The 21,471-nt window shown below is 47.5% G+C and overlaps 1 protein-coding gene across 2 annotated transcripts in view; it reads left to right on the top strand.

Annotated features, from left to right (window-relative positions):
• Positions 1–13,172: 13,172 nt before the first annotated feature.
• Positions 13,173–21,471, top strand: part of COG6 (component of oligomeric golgi complex 6) — an 85,679-nt gene continuing 77,380 nt past the window's right edge. Inside the window, exons 1-3 of one of the 2 annotated variants that reach the window (XM_050948685.1) lie at positions 13,173–13,372; positions 14,787–14,930; positions 16,301–16,372. In XM_050948685.1, coding sequence (XP_050804642.1) covers positions 13,226–13,372; positions 14,787–14,930; positions 16,301–16,372 — 363 coding nt within the window. In that variant the 5' untranslated portion in view covers positions 13,173–13,225. The remainder of the gene's footprint in view (positions 13,373–14,786; positions 14,931–16,300; positions 16,373–21,471) is intronic. The other variant, XM_050948676.1, reaches the window with a different exon arrangement.

Below are 21,471 nucleotides of genomic sequence, written 5' to 3'. Positions count from 1 at the left end.
TGCACTTCCCCTCTAAATTTAAAAACAAACCAACCCCTCGCCCCCATATCAAGGGATATATTTCCTGTCCTCAATGCTTGAGATGAGATTTATATACAGACTCCTCTACACAAGAATGTGAGAAAATATCTTTAGCTCTTTGTAGGGAAGATTCATTTACATTATATAACTACATGGTAAGACAATGAGAGTGTAATGTACACACATGCTGTGTATATTGTGGACCCCCCCACACACCTTATGTATTTAGGGGCATGCACAAGGGGGCAAGCAAGGGCACAGAACTGGGCTGGGGCATGGGAGGAGGAAGGGAGAGCCAGCTCCACCAGCCACAGTGGGTGGGGAGGAGCTCCTCTGGCCATGGCGGGTGGTGAGGAGAGCCAGCTCCTTCTGCTATGGGGGCCACAGAAAGTGCCCCTCCAAAAGCGGCCAAATTTTTATTCCTGTGCACACCCCATAATGCAATCCCTTTGTTCAAGGAAGCACAAAATCTGCTTTCTCTATGCTCAGCTGGGGGCAGAAATCTGTCAAAGGGGACAGATGCAGAGCAATAGACCCATCACCTGCTGCAGTGAGCTGGCCCAGCATGCCCAGGGAAGCAGGCTGCATTATCCCCAGGGTAGTGCATTTTGCTCATTCCCCCTATATACTAGAATTGTGAGGTGAGGGTGGACTGAGTGGGGGGATTGAACCTCCTTGGGCACAATCCCTCTCCAGCACTCTTTGGGACTGAGTGGTTCTGCACACACATACACAGAAGTCCTGCTCCAATTCAATGCTTTTCATAAATGGAACAACTGAGCCCTGTATATAGGAATAAGTAAGACTTTGCAGGACATGCGCGCTTTATTCTGTGTAAAAACATCCACACATCCAAACATCCGTGTTGGCACAATGGCCCCTTCCATTTCAATATACAGAAGGAAGCCACAAAGGGCACAACTTGTGTAGCAGTCTTGGAAGAAGCAAACAGCAATTCTAGATCACATGTTCTTCCTCCGGGGAAGCTCGCAGAAGCCCCTTGGCCAGAACTCCATCTGGGCAGCGTTTGATACAGGGCAAGGCTGGAGACGTGGAGCATTTGTGCTCTGCAGTATACTCCCTTTCTGAGGAAGCAGATGTCCAAGCATCTATCTATGTTTATTCTAGCACAGCCAGAAGCACCATTACCTTAGGTCTGGTCTATACTGCAGACCTATAGCAGTGTGAAAATCCATCCCGCTGAGTGACATAGTTATATCGACATAACCGTGCTCCCTTGCACCCGTGTAGACAATGCTATGTCAACGGAAGAACTTCTCCCATTGACATGCTACTGCCTCTGGAGAGGTGGATTAACTATGCTGACAGGAGAGCTCTCTCCCATTGGCGTACAAACATCTTCACTTAAGCTCTACAGAGGTATCTGTAGTGTAGACCTGCCCCTAGACTCCATATCTGCTGTCCTTTCAGAAAAGGCTTTGTGCAGGCATAGGATAGGTGGCCAATGGGAGCACATATGCAAAGGCTAGGTTACCATGGATGAAGAGGCACAGATCTCAGGATCTACTGGCTCAGGAGACACACCTCTGGGCTGTTCTATGGTGACATAGGGGTGCAACTGTCTCACTCCTCATGAAATGAGTAGAAGAGACTGCTTCAACTCATGGAGTTTCAGGCAGACCCCTTCCATGGGTTGTTCCTACACTGGTAGAATTTTTCCTAGTGTGATGTATGTCTGTACCTTTCACTCATATTAACATATACAACTACCACTCAATTTATATTACTTTTATTGTATAAACTTGCTCATTTATGCACCAGGCATCAAATAAAAGTGAATAACTGTCCTCGGGGTAAAGAACTCTCTTGCTTATCATTAGACCTAAACCTTTTGTTCATACAACTTGTAATATTTGCTGACTATCAAACATTTATGTTTAATAACTCATCATAACAGTTATGCCCCCACCCCAATTTCCTGGCAAATATGCCTGAAGAATTATGAACAAGTTCTTCAAGAATGTGGTATGTGTATATAGTTTCAATATACACAAAGCTCAAAGAGGAATTACTAAAGCATTAAGCTGATAGTGCTGCAGTGTAGTTCTAAGCTGTGTGTGGCATGAAGCACAGACAGTGAAAACAACATTGCTAATTATAGGTGTGATTTGGAAAGCTTTTCTCAAGTTGCATAATACTGGCTCACACTATCGATCCCTGTGTGGTCAACAGGCTTGATTCTCCTCCCATGTACAGCTGTATTATAGTGGTGCAGATCCTCTGACTTCATTAGAGCTACTCAGGGTTACATGATTGTGAGGCGAGAATCAGGCCCAATGGTGCCACTTGCATGAGCAGATATCACACAGCATAAGAGGGGCCAAATTAGATCCTAGCAGGAAGCGACACGCATCTTGCCTTTGTTTCTCTATGTGATGGACCAGTACAAGCCAGGCTGATCAAGGAAGGATTCTCATGCCTGGATACAGTTCAAACACCTGGACTATTATAAGGTCAAAGAAAGGCAATACAGGGCACAAGGCACAATCCACGTGCCCCTAGCCCCTCATAAACTCATCCTTGTGCTGTGGCCCTGCCCCTTCTTGGGACAGCAGAGGGTTTCAGAGTTGAGACAAATGGCCTGGGGCATTTCACATCCCTTAGAGCTATTGATTCAGGCTGTTTGCAGACTCAGACAGGCATTAGTTATACTCAGGCCACAATTTCAAAGTTTCTTTGCAGCCATGAGGAAGAGAATCACCATTTTTTAACGAAAGATGAGATTCTGATCTCATCATGTGACTGAGGGAGCCTAGCTCCAGTCCCATAGTGCACGTCTTAATCTAGCATTGCTTTATGATGAGAAAACAAAACAAGACCCTGTGCCTTTAAGGTTAGTCCAAACATATCAAGCATGTTGAGCAAGTCCTCTCCACACAGCTCCTTTATTCCGTCCCTTCCAGACACCCTCCCTTCTTAGTGTGTTAATTAACTCCCCAGAGCAGGCCTAGCTTTATCGAGGTTCCCATCTGTGGGCCTTCATCTAACTAGGCTAGCCCTCCCCTGGCAATCACAGCATGGAATGCACACTCATCACACTGGCCCTGCCTTACTGTTTCTTCTATCTTTATTATTTTTAAATTACAACTAGGGAAAGAACAAAATGTGCAGCCCCTTTATGCAGTTCATTTATGAAAACGGAATGGTTAACTTGTGGTGGTTCCTTGTTAATCTTCCTTTGAGAGGGTTGGGGCTTGCCATGGAAAGGGGCAAAAATCACTGAGAAATCCACAGAAATCCAGTAGAGGTCAGGAATATCTACATGGAGGCCATGTGCCTCCATGCAATCATCAATCCTTCACTCTCATGGGAACATAGCTATTCCCAAGTCCTCCCCCGGGGGACTGCAATCACTGGGTGTGAGTGGGGATCAGACAGAATTAATTTACATTGGGTTGCTTGTAGGAATTCCCACAGAGGAGCTTTACTGGCATCAGAGGGAGAGGAGGGGCAGGCAACAGAGTCTGCACTACATCAGACTGGAAATAGGGCACAAAATGTTTAACAGTGAGGGTAATTAACCACTGGAACAACTTATCAAGGGTTGTGGGGATTCTCCATGTATGGCAATTTTTAAATCAAGAATGGATGGGTTTTTTTTAAAAGCTCTGCTCTAGTTCAAACAGTAATTAACTCAGGAAATTCCTACAGCCTGTGTTATACTGGAGGTCAGACTAAATGATCACAGTGGTCCCTTCTGGACTTATTATCTATGAGTCTATGAATTATAGACTCATACACTTTAAGGTCAGAAGGGACCATTATGATCATCTAGTCTGACCTCCTGCACAATGCAGGCCACAGAATCTCACCCATCCACTTCAATAACAAACCCCTAACCTATGTCTGAATTATTTAAGTCCTCAAATTGTGGTTTGAAGACTCAAGCTGCAAAGAATCCTCCAGCAAGTGACCCGTGCCCCATGCTGCAGAGGAAGGCGAAAAACCTCCAGGACCTCTGCCAATCTGCCCTGGAGGAAAATTCCTTCCCGACCCCAAATATGGTGATCAGTTAAACCCTGAGCATGTGGGCAAGACTCACCAGCCAGCACCGAAGAAAGACTTCTCTGTAGTAACTCAGATCCCATCCCATCTAACATCCCATCACAGACCACTGGGCATACTTACCTGCTGATAATCAAAGATCAATTGCCAAAATTAGGCTATCCCATCATACCATTCCCTCCATAAACTTATCAAGCTTAGTCTTAAAGCCAGATATGTCTTTTGCCCCCACTACTCCCCTTGGAAGGCTGTTCTAGAACTTCACTCCACTAATCGTTAGAAACCTTCATCTAATTTCAAGTCTAAATTTCCTAGCGTCCAGTTTATATCCATTTGGTCTTGTGTCCACCAAGGCCGGCTCCAGGCACCAGCTTATCAAGCAGGTGCTTGGGGTGGCAACTCTGGAGAGGGGCGGCACTTTCACGTATTTGGCGGCAATTCGGTGGAGGGTCCCTCACTCCCACTCGGAGCAAAGGACTCCAGCTGAATTGCCACAGATCACGACCACGGCGCTTTTTTGGGGGTGGGGGTGGGGGCTGCTTGCGGCGGCCAGACCCCTGGAGCCGGGCCTGGTGTCCACATTCGTACTAAGCTTAAATAATTCCTCAACGAAGGCCTCATCTAAAACAGGATGCTGTTTATAATTAGTTATGACATGGCACAAGCTGCTTCAGAAGAGTGTTGGAGGCAGAGAGAAGCACTGGTCAAAATTAATAAGCATTTGAAGGTTGTACTAAACTCTAAGGAGGAAGGAGAATTGTTTGTAGGAGGTTGTGTACATTTAAGTAATATAACTGATTAAGAAAAGGAAAGATACTTTGGCTGTGTCATAGATAGTAGGAGTTAGAACAAAAATACTTTATATTTCTTTTGACTGTAAAGGGTTAACAAGTTCAGTGAGTCTGGCTGTCACCTGACCAGAGGACCAATCAGGGGACAGAATACTTTCAAATCTGGAGGGAGGGAAGTTTTTGTGTGTGCTGTTAGAATTTGGTTGTTGTTCACTCTGGCGGCTCAGAGGGACCAGACGTGCAACCAGGTTTCTCTCCAATCTCTCCGATACATGCTCTTATAAGTTCAGAATAGAGAGTACTACTAGGTAGATAAGGCGAGTTAGGCTTATGTTTGTTTTCTTTATTTGCAAAGGTGTATTTGGTTGGAAGGAGTTCAAAGGTGTATTTGGCTGGAAGGATTTTAATTTGTACTTGTATACTTAGGCTGGGAGGGTATTCCCAGTGTCTATAGCTGAAAGACCCTGTAACATATTCCATCTTAAATCTACAAAGATAATTTTTACTGTTTTTTCTTTCTTTAATTAAAAGCTTTTCTTGTTTAAGAACCTGATTGTTTTTTTTATTCTGGTGTGAGACCCCAGGGGAAGGGGTCTGGATTCACCAGGGACTTGGTGGGGAGAAAGGAGGGAAGGGGGAGAGAAAGGTTAATTTCTCTCTGTGTTAGGATTACTTTCTCTCTCAGGGGGAGTCTGGGAGGGGGAGAGAGAAGGAGGGGGGAAAGTGGATTTTCCTCTCTGTTCAAGATTCAAGGAGTTTGAATCACAGTAATCTTCCAGGGTAACCCAGGGAGGGGAAGCCTGGGAGAGGCAACGGTGAGGGAAAGGGTTTACTTTCCTTGTGTTAAGATTCAGAGGGACTGGGTCTTGGGGGGTCCCCGGGCAAGGTTTTGGGGGGACCAGAGTGTAGCAGGCACTGGAATTCCTGGTTGGTGGCAGCGCTACAAGTACTAAGCTGGTAATTAAGCTTAGAGGAATTCATGCTGGTACCCCATCTTTTGGACGCTAAGGTTCAGAGTGGGGAATTATACCATGACAGGCTGCATATTAGGAAACATTTCCTGTTGGTGAGTGCTAATGAATTACAGACTAAAATTCCAAGTGAAAGAGTAGAGGTCACATCTTTAGAGAAATGTAATCTGCATTATTTCCCACTGTGACATTATTTCCTGGAGAGGGGGCATCCCCTTGGCCTTGCCCACTTTCTGCTTTGCTGCATGTTACCCTACAACAACAGAGCTTCAGACATTTGGAAAGGGCTTCCTTAGAGTTAGAGGTGTAGGGAATGATGTTTCCTGTGCTCATGCTGACAAAAATTGGCCCCCTCTAGGAGAGATTGTGCAATTCCTCCTCATCCCCGCATAAGGTTACTTAGGTTATCATCTGGCCCTAAGTATTTTGTCTGTTATTTTTCATATCAAGTTACTGTGAAGAACATGGGAATTATCTGTATTATTTTTATGAATATTATGTATGTCATAAACAGATAGTTAAGGGTTAATGTCTCTCTTACCTGTTAACAAACAGGGACCTCAAACACCTGACCAGAGGACCAATCAGAAGACAAGATACTTTCAAATCTCGTGGGAGGGAAGCCTTTGTTTGTGGGTTTTGGGTTTGGCTTTGTTCTCTCTGGGTCCTGGACGGGACTAGAGGTGCAACCAGGTTTCTGTCAATATCCCTGCTACAGTCTCTTATCTATTCAGAATTGTGAGTAAGAAAAGGCGGTCATAGTCTTTTAATTTGTTTTTTTTTCATTTACATATGTGTACTTGCTGGAAGTAGCTTAAATTGTGTTTCTGCTGGAGAAAGTTTCTTTCTATTGTTTATAGTTGAAAGACCCTGTAACTTTTTACCATCTAAAGTGCAGAGATAAACTTTTTACTTTTTCTTTCTTTCTTATTAAAAGTTTTGCTTTTAAGACTTGTTTAATTTTTTTCTCCTAGTTAAGGTTCAAGGGAATTGGTGGGGAGAAGGGAAGGATAAATTTTCTCTTTGTGTTATATTCACGCAGCTTGTATTGCCTCTGGGTGAGGGGGAAGGTAACACTCCTCTCGGTGTGGTGATTCAAAAAGTTGAATCAGGCGATCTCCTAGTGTTCCCAGGGTGGGAAGGAGCTGGGAGGAAGAAGGGAGGGGGGAGGGAATGGCTTATTTCCCTTTGTTGTGAGACTCAAGGAATCTGGGTCTTGGGGTCCCCTGGGAAGGTTTTGGGGGGACCAGAGGGTATCAGGCCCTAAAAATTCCTGATTGGTGGCAGCCTATCAAATCTAAGCTGGTAATTAAGCTTAGGGAAATTCATGATAGTATCTCATTTTCTGGACTCTAAGGTTCAGATTTGGGAAAGATTGCTAGGACAATGTATCTCTCTTTTTTTATTGTGACTATGCTGTTTGCTACATGGATTCAGAGGGGTAATTCTTGCTGGAGCTCACCTCATCTCCAGGGGGCTTTAGTAACCTCACTCATTCCTATTTAACAGACAATGCAGACAGAGGTCTGCCCCTCACATGTGGTGCATAAACTGGTTTGACTAGGTTTAGAAGAGCTAGGCCAGGCAAAGGAATTTTGAGGGGCATCAAAAGGGGATCCTGGAGGAACAGGGGGATGCAGAGAAACAGACTGGAACTTCAGTCCCCAAAGCAGGGAGAAGCTAGGACTGCCTAAAACTTTAAGAGAAATGCTAAGCTTTAGGTAAGACATATGCATGTATGTCTTTTGCTGTTTTAACCTTTTTTTCTGAAATGACACTGCAAGGGGGCTCATCCTCATTGTAGTAGAGAGCAGGCTAAATGTGCTTTTCTGGGCTCAGCCAGCACCAACCAGGCTCAACTATAAGACTTGTTCTGCCTGCAGAGAAGCAGCTTAAAAAGGGAAAGCCTGCCACACGAAGGGGTGATGCCTACGGAGAAGACTGCTGGCTACAAGAACAGATCCACAAAGAGGAAGACAGCTGCAACTGTATGAACCAGGGATGGGGTGACCCAAAGGAGGGGCTCGAGGAAGACTCTAACTCTAATTAAATATTGCTATACCTGCATGTAAGCCAAACCCCAAAGGAGTGACCAAAAAGACTGCCTACGGGCTTCTCTTCACGTACAGTGGCACAGCTGCAATGCTGTAGCACTTTAGTGAAGACACCCCTACACCAATGGGAGAGCTTCTCCCATCGGCGTAGTTAATCCAGCTCCCCAAGAAGTGTCAGTTCTTCTGCTGACATAGCGCTGTCTGCATGGGACAGTTAGGTCGGTATAACTACATCGCTGGGCAACATGGTTATACCAATACAGGCCTGTAGTGTAGAATTGGCCTTAGAGACTGACCACCTTTGTCTGTCTTTCTTATTCTGACTACCCCTCTCTCAGGGGAAGGAGAGGGAAAAGGACCTTTTTGTATGCATTGTTTTGAGAATCCTTTGTATGCCACAGACAGGGGGAGGACTCTGTAAGTAACACAAATCATGGTCAGGTAGGAGGTTGGGGAACCCACCTGGGATGGGGACACCCACCCATCACAGCTACATTCCTATAGATAAATAAATAATACTTTGTTTGGAAGAAGCTGTTCTGAGTCACTGCATTTACCAAATGGTCACAACCAATGAAAATCACTTGCGGATTCTAAACCAGGGGTGGGCAAACTTTTTGGCTTGAGGGCCACATCTGGGTACGGAAATTGTATGGCAGGCCATGAATGCTCACAAAATTGGGGGTGTGGAGTGTGGGAGGGGGTACAGGCTCTGGAGTGGGGCCAGAAATGAGTTCAGGATGCAAGAGGGGCTGGGGCAGAGGGTTGGGATGTGGGAGAGGGTGAGGGCTCTGGCTGGGGATGCAGACTCTGGGGTGCAGCTGGGGATGAGGGGTCTGAGGTGCAGGAGGGTGCTCTGGGCTGGGACAGAGGGGGTTCAGAGGGTGGTAGGGGGATCAGGTCTGGGGAAGGGGGTTGGGGTGTGGGAGGAGGTTAGGGGTGCAGGCTTCAAGTGGCGCTTACCTCAAGGAGCTCCCAGAAGCAGGGACATGTTCCCCCTGGTTCCTACACGGAGGTGTGGCACCGGCCAGGCAGCTCTGCACACTGCCCCATCCACAGGTGCCACCCCTGCAGCTCCCATTGGCCATGGATCCTGACCAATTGGAGCTGCAGAGCTGGTGCTGGCGGCAGCGTGCGGAGCCCCTTGGCTGCCCCTGCACATAGGAGCCAGAGGGGGGACATGCCATTTCTTCTGGGAGTCGCGTGGAGCCATGGCACAAGCAGAGTGGCGCAAGCCCCCAATCCCACTCCCTGGCTGGAGTGCCAGAGGTGCTGACTGAGGAGATATCTGACCCATTAGCAATTATCTTTGAAAAGTCATGGAAGACTGGAGAGATTCCAGAAGACTGGAAAAGGGAAAATATAGTGCCCATCTATAAAAAGGGAAATAAAGACAATCTGGGGAATTACAGACCAGTCAGTTTAACTTCTGTACCTAGAAAGATAATGGAGCAAATACTTAAGCAATCAGTCTGCAAACATCTAGAAGATAATAAGGTGATAAGTGACAGTTAGCATGGATTTGTCAAAAACATATGTCAAACCAACCTGATAGCTTTCTTTGATGAGGTAACAAGCCTTGTGGATGTGGGGAAGCGGTAGATGTGGTATATCTTGACTTTAGTAAAGCTTTTGATACTGTCTTCCATGACCTTCTCATAAACAAACTAGAGAAATGCAACTTATATGGAGGTACTATAAGTGGTTGCAAAACTGGTTGGAAAACCGTTCCCAGAGAGTAGTTATCAGTGGTTCACAGTCATGCTGGAAGAACATAATGAGTGGGATCCCACAGGTATCAGTTCTGGGTTCCGTTCTGTTCAGTATCTTCCCCAATGATTTAGATAATCGCATAGTGAGTACATTTATAAAGTTTGCAGACAATATCAAGCTGGGAGGGGTTGCAAGTGCTTTGTAGGATAGGATTAAAATTCAAAATGATCTAGACAAACTGGAGAAATGGTCTGAAGTAAATAGGATGAAATTCAGTAAGGACAAATGCAAAATACTCCACTTAGGAAGGAACAATCAGTTGCACGCATACAAAAAGGGAAATGACTGCCTAGGAAGGGCTACTGTGGAAAGGGATCTAGGGCTCATAGTGGACCACAAGCTAAATATGAGTTAATAGTATAACACTGTTGCAAAAAAACCAAACATCATTCTGGGATGTATTAGCAGGGGTGTTGTAAGCAAGACATGAGAAGTAATTCTTCTGCTCTACTCTGCGCTGATTAGGCCTCAACTCTGAAGTATTTTGTCCACTTCGGGCATCACATTTCAGGAAGGATGTGGACAAACTGAAGAGAATCAAGAGAAGAGCGACAAAAATAATTAAAGGTCTAGAAAACATGACCTGCGAGCAGGGCCAGCCCACATTTTGGTACCTGAGGCGGGGAGCTTAAATGATGTCCCCATGCCCCCTTGCTTGGGCCAAATCTTTGAAAGGTCTCAATTCTGCCTTCTTCCTGTTCCCCAGTAAAGGAGAACTAACAACTTAAAATGACTTGTTCAAAAATTTTAAGTAACACTTAATTTTTAAATGCCTGAACAGCAAATTTAACTTTTCTTGTCTGCATAGTAAACACTGGCATTTTTATCTGTTTGAATAATCAAAGTGGTGATTTCTATGCCTTCTCGGTTGCAAAGATTTGAACAGCTTCCTGAAGGTCCACAGTCTGGGCCAGCTCATGCTCTGTTGAGATGGTTGCAAGGCCGACCAGCCTTGCCTGTGTCATTGTGGAGCGTAGATGTGTTTTTATTAACTTCAGCAAGGAGAAGCTGAGTTCTCCACTGGCAACTGTTACAGGAAGTGTTAGAAGTATGTTAGTTAATAAACCTTTAGATATTTTATTACAGGACTGGCTACAGGTTACGTCTTTGGTGTAAGACCTAGAGTACTACCTGATCTGGGAGAAATGATTGGTCTCTTGGGACTGGAAGCAACCTGAATATGTCATGATTTTTGATGCAAGTAACCATTTATCACTAAGTCCAACTTGCCTGCGCGACAAGATAGACCGGAGAGCCATCTGTGACTCTGTGGTGAGACTGATATAAGAATCCTGGAGTTCACACTTCTTATCGGTTGGTAAAATCTAATTATACAACACACTGCCAATTTGGGGTGTTTGCCCTATTTTTGATTGAATACCTCAGGGCAGATTCTCACACTTGTGAGCCACTGGAGACAACATGACAGCACCTATTTCTGATTAATGATCCATGACTGGCCCAATGACAATTTAATGATATATCAACAGGGCAACAATCATTAGGCAAGAGAAACTGCAGTCCAGTAGTTAGGGTACCCACTGGGAGATGGCATACTCAGGGTTCAATCCCCCTGCTCCACTCTTTTATTTTTCACAGCGGAACAGCTTCAACAGTCTGAGGGAGCAGTATCCTATAGTTCAGTGCTTAGAGCATTCTCCTGAATGGGAAACCTCAGTTCAAGTCCTTTCTTTGCCAGAGATGGGGGATTGAATCTAGTTCTCGCATATCCCAGCTCAATGCTCTAACTAAAGTAGCACCACCACTCTTCCTCAGGCCACCAGATTTTGACCTGATCCACTAAGTGTGTTCAGAGGCTACCAACAGGATCACGCCCCCCATGCAAGATAAGCACCCAAATGCCTCTCTGCCCTGATTTGGGTTGCTGCAGGGCTGAGACAGGAGACAGGCGTCTAGACATGTAGGAGGCAGCACTGTACATGCCCAGAGTCAGAAAAATGTGTACCCTGAAAACTCTGGTGCTAAGTGAATTCAGGTACCTACAGGGGTCAGCAGGAGTTCTATGGTTCACAGTGAAGCCAAAATTGGGATTTAGGTGCCTAAACCTGAGACTTGAGCACCTACCTCTGTTGAGCCCCCAGAGGAGGTAGGCACCTGGGTAAAATCCTATTAGGGGCCTAGAAGCTTTGTCGGGCACCGAAATATGTTTGCAAAGGCGGCCCAAAGCCCCTCTCTGCAGCATCACAGAGCGCGGGCTACCATCCTGGGCTCACTACGTCCAAACAGCACCCTCAGGCTCCCAAGAGCCACCCGCTGGGTGAGGGGCTTCGTGTGCAGTCGCCAAATCTGTGCTCAGCCTCCCTAGGCCAGTGGTCACCAAGTCGGCTCCCTGCCTGCCCCAGCCCCACACCACACCCAGAAGCGGCCAGTTGGGGGGGAGGAGAGAAGGGGCAGGGGTCTCCGTCCGTGCACTGCCCCTCTCCGCAAGCACTGCCTCCCCAGCTCCCATTAGCCAGGAACGGGGAGCAGTGGTCAATGGGAGCTGCGGAGGCGCACTTGCAGAGGCGCATACGCAGAGCCACGTGCCACCCCCCATCCCAGGGGCCGCAGAGGCATGTTGGCTCCTTCCGGGAGCAGTGTGGGCTCAGGGTAGGCAGGGAGCTTGCCTTAGTGACAGCCATGCTGCAGCACCAACTGGGAGCTGCTGTTGATAAGTGCTACCTTGCAGGAGGCCACACCTCAAGCCCCCCCCCAGAGCCAGCACCCCTACCCTCTCCTGTACCCCAAACCCCCTCTTGCATACCAAACCCCATCCCTGAGCCCCCTCCCAGTGCAAGCACCCCAAACCACCCGAGTCTCCTCCTAGTTAGCACCCCATACCCCCTCCCAGAGCCCACACTATCCTGCCCCAGCCTTGACTCCCTCCAAGCCAGCTCCCTGTATTCCCTCCTGCACCCCAACTCTCTGCCCTAGCCCAGAGCCCCCTCCTGCACCCAAACTCCCTCCCACAGCTTGCACTCCTCACCCCATCATGCACCTCGACCCACCCCCCTGGCTCACCCCAGAGCCCGCACCCCCTCCTGAACCCCAGCCTGGTGAAAGTGAGTGAGGGTGGAGGAGAGCGAGCAGTGGAGGGAGGGGGGATGGAGTGAGTGGAGTGGGGTAGATCCTAGATTGTCCTTAAATTCAAAAAGTGATCTTGGGCGTAAAAGCGTTAAAGACCCACGTGCTAGGCCCTGCGTGACCTGGGCAGACCCCAGAGCCCCCGACCCAGGCGCACTCCCTGGGCGAGTGACGCCACCTGGGGGGCGTCAACAGAGCTCCCACTGCTTCCGCGCGCCGCCATGGCGCCCCGCCCCCACCGAGCCCCGGCCCCAACCCCCATACGTCGCCATGGAGCCCTTGTCATCCCCTCCCCCACCGCTTCCCCACGGAGCCCCGACCCAACCCCCGTGCGGCGCCTTTCGCCCCTGGTGTCCCAGCACATACTGTCCCCCACGGGTCTAGACAGCGGAATCAAGTTGCTCGGGGTCGGTTCCTGGGGGGACTGTTTTCGGGCCGCTCCCCGGCGGGTGGGTGAGGTGGCTGGAGGGGCGCGGCCAGGTCGGTTCCGCCGGGGGAGGGGAAGATGGCGGAGAGCCGGGGCGAGGTGGTGGCTCCGCTGTCGGGCTCCGCTCAGGGGCTCCTCGGCAGCACCGGGACCGCGCCCCCTAGTAGCAACCCGCTGTCCCGTAAGCTCCACAAGGTCCTGGAGACGCGGCTGGACAATGACAAGGTGAGAGCGGGGCGCGGGGGAGTTAGGTCCTGAGAGCAGCGGGCTGCCCAGGCCGGAGGGGGCGCGTGTGGGGGGTGGGGGCTGCCCGGGCCGGGGGGAGCAGGCTGCCCATGCGAGTTGGGGGGAGCACTAGAGCAGGGGGATGGGGAGATGCCCTGGCGAGGGTGGAGAGCAGGAGAGAATGCGGGGGGCTAAGGTGCCTGGGGTCGATGCTCTACGCCCTGTGGCCCCTGAGCCTCCCAGGGGAGAGGTGTGAACCCTCCTTGACTGATCTCCAGCGCGGTCTGGTGATCGGTGCTTGCTGAGATGCTCTCATGCAGCCCCAAAGCCGGTGTTCACAGTTGTCCATACCCTGACCCACCACACTGGGCCTGGCGGGTTACCGAGCCAGCCTGCGGGTAGCGGTGGCTTCATGTTGGAGTGAATGGGTGATGCTGGCTGCCCTAGACACCCTTACGCTCTTCTCTTATCCTTCATCATCTTCCCACTGGAGTGTAAAAACCCAAGTGTGGCTCAGGCCTGCAACCCATGGGTAGGTGTCTGGTCGTCTGGGAGTAAAACCTGCAATATTGATGGTAAAATATGTTCACTAGGCTATATAAAAGCACCTAGGTTATGTACAAGCATCCTATCTAGTTGTGGTGGTAAAGGTGCTTGTCCAAGAGTCCTTCAACAAACTTCAGCTATGGAAGCAGACTTTTCAAAGTATACATTTACACTTTTCATTGGAATCGTATGTTATGGGATATTGGCCAGAGTAGTTTTAATGAGGTATTGGAATGTGGTCAGCGATTTGGAACAGAAAATATTCAGCAGACAGTTGTGATATCCCATAACTGCAATCAGAATAGCAATAAATACTATCTATATTATGTGTTTCTGTCTCTACCTTATTTTCTAAGACTTTATTACTTGGACATTAAAATTCATGTATTTTGTGTTTAAATTAACATCAGGTATCACCCACTCTTTTCTTACCATAAGGAAATTCACACTGAAGAACACCTTACAGTTAATTATTTGTGTTAATCTAAATTTTGATTGTGCATGGAACATTCATATCAGTTATTAATATAGTGGTTGAAAGTGATTGTGCACCACGTCACACATGAGAATTTGAAAAAAAATTAAAATAGAGATAATTGAACTGCTTGAGGAGTTTGTTCTAATTTTTTTTTAAAATGTGTTAACTTTAGATGGTTAAAGAATACTCAACATCAATGTCTTGTATCACGGAGGCAGGGAGAGATCACCTGATCATTACCTGTTAGGTTCACTCCCTCTGGGGCACCTGGCGTTGGCCACTGTCGATAGACAGGATACTGGGCTAGATGGACATTTGGTCTGACCCAGTACGGCCGTTCTTATGTATTTCAGAACAGAAGTTTTTAGTTAATTTTCTTATATTGTACAGGAAATGCTGGAAGCTCTCAAGGCTCTTTCAACCTTTTTTGTCGAAAACAGTTTGCGCACCAGAAGAAACTTACGTGGAGACATTGAGCGCCGTAGCTTAGCCATAAATGAAGAATTTGTCTGCATTTTCAAGCAAGTTAAGGAGGTAACGTTTTTGTTAACAAATCATCTTAAAACATGTAGAATTGATCTGAAAAAAAAACTCTGTAAGCTTGAAAACTCATCTCTTTCACCAATAGAAGTTGGTCCAGTAAAAGATGTTATCACCTTGTCTCTCTAGTATTGATTACATGAATACTAAGCCTCAAAGAATTTTTTCTTTTCCAAAGCAAATTTACCATCATAGTAGTATTGTTTCAGCCTCTTCTATAGTTCAACCATTTTTCTCATGTGTAAGGTGTTCATCACTTTGACTTATGAACATAAATACACTGGAGCTAAAACCTTCCTGGAGATGACTTGACTCAGTACATGTAAATATATGGTTGGATAGAGCCCTCAGTAACTGGATGTGATCATAAAGTGATTTCACTAAAATCAAGCAAAACAGATGCTCTTTACTGAATTGTCTCAGTACTACAATTTGAAATTTGTTTGGTTGTAATGTCAGACTAACAAGAAACAAAGAGATGCTAAACTTCCAAAGCTAACTGTTTTTCCCTTATAAATAAACCAGCTAAATGTTCTGTGGTATCCAGATTTAGTTTTTATTGGTATGATAGACTGGCACTGAAGAACCAAAGCAGTGGCAAGTTTTCTTCTGTAGCAATTTATTGGTCCTTTTATATTTTGCTTAGTAGTACAGAATGGCAGTATACTGAACACTCTGTACAGATGCTGATGCATCGTGGAAGATCGTGTGCACTGCTTCTTATCAGATAAAATGGCAATATTATCTGCTGTTCTTTAATCCTAAAAAGCTCACTAGTATTATCACTGAGTGAAATTAAACAAATTTAGGAAAAGTGCACCCAAGAAGAAAACTGGACTAGATAACTTATACTTCTGAGAGGGTGGGGAAGGGGAACTGTTGTTGAAACATAGATAAATCATGCATGCCAACATTTTGAAAACTTCTGTAGATAGATTCAAATTGTAGACTTGATGTAGCACAGGGGTTGGCTACCTCTGGCACGCAGCTCATCAGGGTAAGCACCGTGGCGGGCCAGGCCAGTTTGTTTACCTGCCACATTGGCAGCTATGGCTGATCACAGCTCCCACTGGCCACGGTTCGCCGTCCCAGGCCAGTGGGAGCTGCAGGAAGCGGTGTGGGCCAGGTATGTGGTGGCTGTGGTTTCCCGCCACCCCTGTTGGCCTGGAACAGCGAATGGAGGTCAGTGGGAGCCGCGATCAGCGGAACCTGCCGTCGCAGCAGGTAAACAAACTGGCCCAGCCTACCAGGGTGCTTACCCTGGCGAGCCGTGTGCCAGAGGTTGCTGACCCCTCATGTAGCATAACCATTACAAAAAAATACATCACAATACAAATAAACTACCAGTCTTATTCTGTTCTTAGGAGCTTGAAAGTATAAATGAAGATGTCCAGGCAATGAGCAACTGCTGTCAGGACATGACCATTCGTTTGCAGGTACTGTAGGAATAGATGTCTGTTTTTTCCCTATCTTTCCCTGCTGCATCTTGGCAGATTACTTAACTGCTTTCTGTTAACACAGTAACCAAAGAAGTTTTTTCCATTAACAGCGCTATTAAGGCAACTCTAGAATATTAATGCTGCTATGTAACTGTTATCTTAGTATAGTAATCAGTGTGTTTCTAGCTCTAAAGAAAATGCATTCAGCTACTTTCGGGGGAGTTATCTATCACTACTTCCATTTCAGTTATGGGAATATGTTTCTTTCAGAGTATCAAGATATCCATCAGTTTTTTAATAGGGTGAAAAACTGACTATATGAAGAATGCTGTACTTTAACTTTGAATCTAAAAGTGTATTATACAGTATAATAAAACTACCTGTTCCTCCGTAATGTGCGTATGGAACTATTATGAGGATTAATAAATTCATGAGCAACAATGTTCTACCCAGCTCTAGATCACTTCCATCAAACACAGACAATGCTGTCAAATGCCTTAGCCACTGTACAGTAGATCATGGGGGACAGATAAAAGCTAGCTGGAGCTCAAGCTGCATAATATGGAAAGGATGCAAACAGAAGATATGGCAAAGAATATATTTTCCCTTTTAATTGAATGTGTCTTCCGTTTTTACTCAAGTTGGAAATAACTGGATACTGTTGGATCTCCAGCTGTTTAGGCCCATCTTACAACAGGAGTGACCAGGATTGCCTTTTTTCCCCTGGCCAGAAGTGTGACCTTTTTCATATATTGACTTTGCTATCATGATCTGGGCCAGGAATTCAATGTAGCTAGTAACTGAATTGAAAGGGAGGCTGCAAGCCTGGGAGTGGGCAATGAGTGAACCTTCTCACCCTCACCGTTGGTGGGAAGCAAAGCGCTGCAGCTGGGAGCTGGTGGAGTGGAACAGGATGCCAGCGAGTGCCTGTCAGGGTACGGGGGTGTGGTGGATAGGATTTGGGGTATGCTTTTAAAATTTGCAGATGACATCTTCCTGGGAGGGGTTGCATACATTTTGGAGGGATAGGATTAGAATTCAAAATGATGTTTACAAATTGGAGAATTGGTTTGAATTCAACAAGGTGAAATTCAATAAAGACAAATGCAAAGTACAGCATTTAGGAATTAAAAATCAAATGCATGGTTACAAAATAGGGAATAACTGGCTAGGGTGTAGTAATGCTGAAAGGGATCTGTGGGTTATAGTGGATCACAGTGTGATGCAGTTGAGAAGAGAAGACTGAGGGGGAAACTTTATAACTGTCTTCAGATATGCAAATGGCTGTTAAGGAAGACTGATATTTGCTCCCCATGTCCACTGAAAGTCTGACAAGAAGGCTTAATCTGCTGCAAGGGCAATTTAGGTTAGATTTTAGGATACAAGAGATTTTTAACTATAAGGATAGCTAACCTTTGGAATAGGCTTCCAAGGGAAGTTATAGAATCCCTGACACTGGATGTTTGTAAGAACAAGTTAGACAAAAACTTATCAAGGATTGTTTAAATTTACTTGGTCCTGCCTCAGAGCAGGGAACTGGACTAGATGACCTCTTGAGATCCCTTCCAGCCCCACATTTCTATGATTCTGTGATTACGTGATTGTTTCCTATCGTATATCTTTCTAGTTCTTTTTCCACTACATCTGTTGGGAGACTGTTCCGCAGCTTAACACATCTTGCTATTAGGAAGTTATTTGTGATATTCAGCCTAAATCTTGCTTTCAGGTTTCCTCTGTCACTGGAATGATATCCACAGTTTCTAGAGGGAGCACAGATAAACGAACAGTAATAAAAGAGAGCTCATTACCTCATGGCTCAAAGTCACATTCCTGTGCTTTTGTTTTGACACTGGAGAGCCACAACTCTGGTGCAGTTGGCTGTCACCTGGGGAGCTAGCCCTAACGGACCTATTGCGTTGTCACTGCCCAGCAACCAGAGCCTATGCTAGATGTACTATGCTTAAAGGCTGCCCAGAGAACAGGGCTAAATAGATATCTCAGCCCTTTTGCATTCAGATGAGCATGTCCGACTCATTTGTAGCACAAAGTATTTGGAACCTGAAGGACCAAATAAAATAATTGAAACTAATTATAATATGTATTATATAATATGTATTATATCTGTAGCACAGGTCAAGAATTTTAAATGGAATTCCTTTTTTATGCCTAATAATACCTAAATAATGAAAACTAGGAAATAATTGATTAATGGTTATTATAACAAGGTGGTTCTCCTTCAAAGAGTACTTTGTTTAAATGGCTTGTAGTTAGAGGGCTGTCACGGAGTGTGAGGAGTCCAGTCCTGCACCCCTCTTCCTGGGACCCACAGTGACTCTCGGCCAGCCAGTAAAACAGAAGGTTTATTGGACAACAGGAACACAGATTACAGCAGAGCTTGCAGGCACAAGTCAGGACCCCTCCATCGAGTCCTTCTGGGCTTTCAGGGTGCTTGGATCCTAGCTAGGATACCCTGAATTCCGCCCACACGGCCCCAAGCCCAAACTCAAACTGCTTCCCTCCTGCCACACCCTTCCTTTGTCCCCCTTCTCGGGCAAAGGTGTTGACCTTTCCCCTCCCTTACCTAGCTCAGGTTACAGGCTCCGGTGTGGTCCATCCCCTAAAGTCCTCCCCTGCTCTCCCATTCCCCACACAGACAGCCCCTACTCCATCACATCTCTCCCCCCTTCGAGACTGAACTGAGCAGGGTCACTCTGCCCAGTGACCTGGGGAAGTTCAGGTCCCCCTCTCCGGGACAACGCGTCCGCTATCAGGTTGGCACTTCCCTTCACATGGACCACGTCCATGTCATAGTCCTGCAGGAGCAGGCTCCACCTTAGGAGCTTGGCGTTGGCTCCTTTCATCTGGTGCAGCCAGGTCAGGGGAGAGTGGTCGGTATACACGGTGAAGTGTCGCCCAAAGAGATATGGCTCTAGCTTCTTAAGGGTCCACACCATGGCCAGGCATTCCTTCTCGATGGCCGCGTACTTTTGCTCCCGGGGTAGCAGCTTCTTACTCAGGTACACGATGGAGTGTCTCTCCCCCTTTTCATCCTCCTGCATTAACACCGCCCCCAGTCCCGTGTCTGAGGCGTCGGTGAACACCATAAAGGGTTTGTCAAAATCTGGGTTTGCCAGAACTGGGCCACTAACCAGAGCCTCCTTCAGCGCCCGGAAAGCCTCCTGGCACTGCTCAGTCCAGATCACCTTGTCTGGCTTCCCCTTTTTGCACAGTTCGGTGATGGGGCCGGCTATGGCACTAAAGTGGGGCACGAACCTTCGATAGTACACCACCATCCCAATAAAGGCTTGGACCTGCTTTTTGGTTTGGGGAGCAGGCCAGTTTCTGATCACCTCCACCTTGGCTGGTTCCGGCTTCAGGCAGCCGCTCCCCACCCGATGGCCCAGGTAAGATACTTCAACCATCCCCACCTTACACTTCTCAGCCTTTACGGTTAACCCAGTCTTTCGGAGTCGGTCCAGGACTTGTTTAACCTGGGACATGTGGTTCTCCCAGGTCTGGCTGAAGACGCAGATGTTGTCAATATACACCACGGCAAAACTCTCCATCCCCCTCAGTAGCTGATCTACCAGGCGCTGGAAGGTGGCTGGTGCTCCCTTGAGGCCGAAGGGCAGGGTCAGAAACTCGTAGAGCCCCAGAGGGGTGATAAAGGCCGATTTCAGCCTGGTATCTACGTCCAGCGGCACTTGCCAGTAGCCCTTTGTAAGATCCATAGTGGTGAGGTACCGAGCACCTCCCAGCTTGGCTAGGAGCTAGTCAGACCTGGGCATGGGGTAGGCATCAGATACGGTAATGGCATTGAGCTTTCGATAGTCCACACAGAACCGGATTGACCCATCCTTCTTGGGGACCAGCGCCACTGACGAGGCCCAAGGGCTGGAAGACGGCTGGATCACCCCCAAAGCCAGCGTGTCCTTGACCTCTCTTTCAAGATCCTGGGCAGTTTTACCAGTGACCCGAAAAAGGGAGCATCTTATAGGGGGATGTGACCTGGTCTCCACCCGGTGGACAGTCAAATTAGTGCATCCAGGCTGGTTGGAAAACAGCTGTCGATATAGATGCAGCACCCCTCTGGTCTCAGCGTGCTGGCCCGGGGTCAGCTGATCAGAGAGGGGAATTGCCTCCAGGGAGGAACCAGCTTTTGTCCCAGGGAATAGATCCACTAAGGGGTCATCTCCCTGCCCCTCCCAATGTCCACACACGGCCAACACCACATTCCCCCTGTCATAGTATGGTTTCATCATGTTCACATGGTACACCCGACGGTGATGTGCCCGGTTTGACAGCTCCACCACATAGTTTACCTCATTCAGTTGCTTGATAACCTTGAAGGGCCCTTCCCAGGCGGCCTGGAGTTTTTCTCCTCACGGGGATGAGAACCATCACCTGATCCCCAATGGCGAAGACACGGGCCCGTGCTGTGCAGTCATACCAGACCTTGTGCCTCCTCTGGGCTCGGGCCAGATTCTCCCTGGCCAGGCCCATGAGCTCGGCCAGTCTTTCCGGAAGGTCAGGACACACTCCACCACTGACTCTCCCTCGGGAGCGGCCTTCCCCTCCCATTCGTCCCTCATCAGGTCTAGGGGCCCCCTTACCCGCCTTCCATACAACAGTTTGAAAGGTGAAAACCCGGTAGATTCCTGGGGTACCTCCCTGTACGCAAACAGCAAGTGAGGTAAGTACTTGTCCCAATCCTGCGGATGCTGGTTCATAAATGTTTTTAGCATCATCTTCAGCGTCCCGTTGAACCTTTCCACCAGCCCGTTAGACTGGGGGTGATACGCTGAGGCCCAGTTGTGCTGGACCCCACATTTCTGCCATAAGGACCGGAGCAGGGCCGACATGAAGTTGGACCCCTGATCCGTTAAGACCTCCTTGGGGAACCCCACCCAGCTGAAAATTGTCAGCAGCGCATCTGCCACTGTCTGCTTCGATACAGGACAAAGCCACTGCCTCGGGGTAGCGAGTGGCAAAATCCACCACCACCAGGATGTATTTCTTCCCTGACCGGGTCATCTTGCTGAGGGGTCCCACTATGTCCATGGCCACCTTCTGGAAAGGTTCTTCTATGATGAGTA

This window comes from Gopherus flavomarginatus, chromosome 1 (genome assembly GCF_025201925.1).
Source record: "Gopherus flavomarginatus isolate rGopFla2 chromosome 1, rGopFla2.mat.asm, whole genome shotgun sequence".
In the NCBI taxonomy this organism is placed as follows: domain Eukaryota; kingdom Metazoa; phylum Chordata; order Testudines; family Testudinidae; genus Gopherus; species Gopherus flavomarginatus.
The sequence above is the reverse complement of the archived record's forward strand: the minus strand, read 5'-3'. Positions and strand labels throughout refer to the sequence as shown.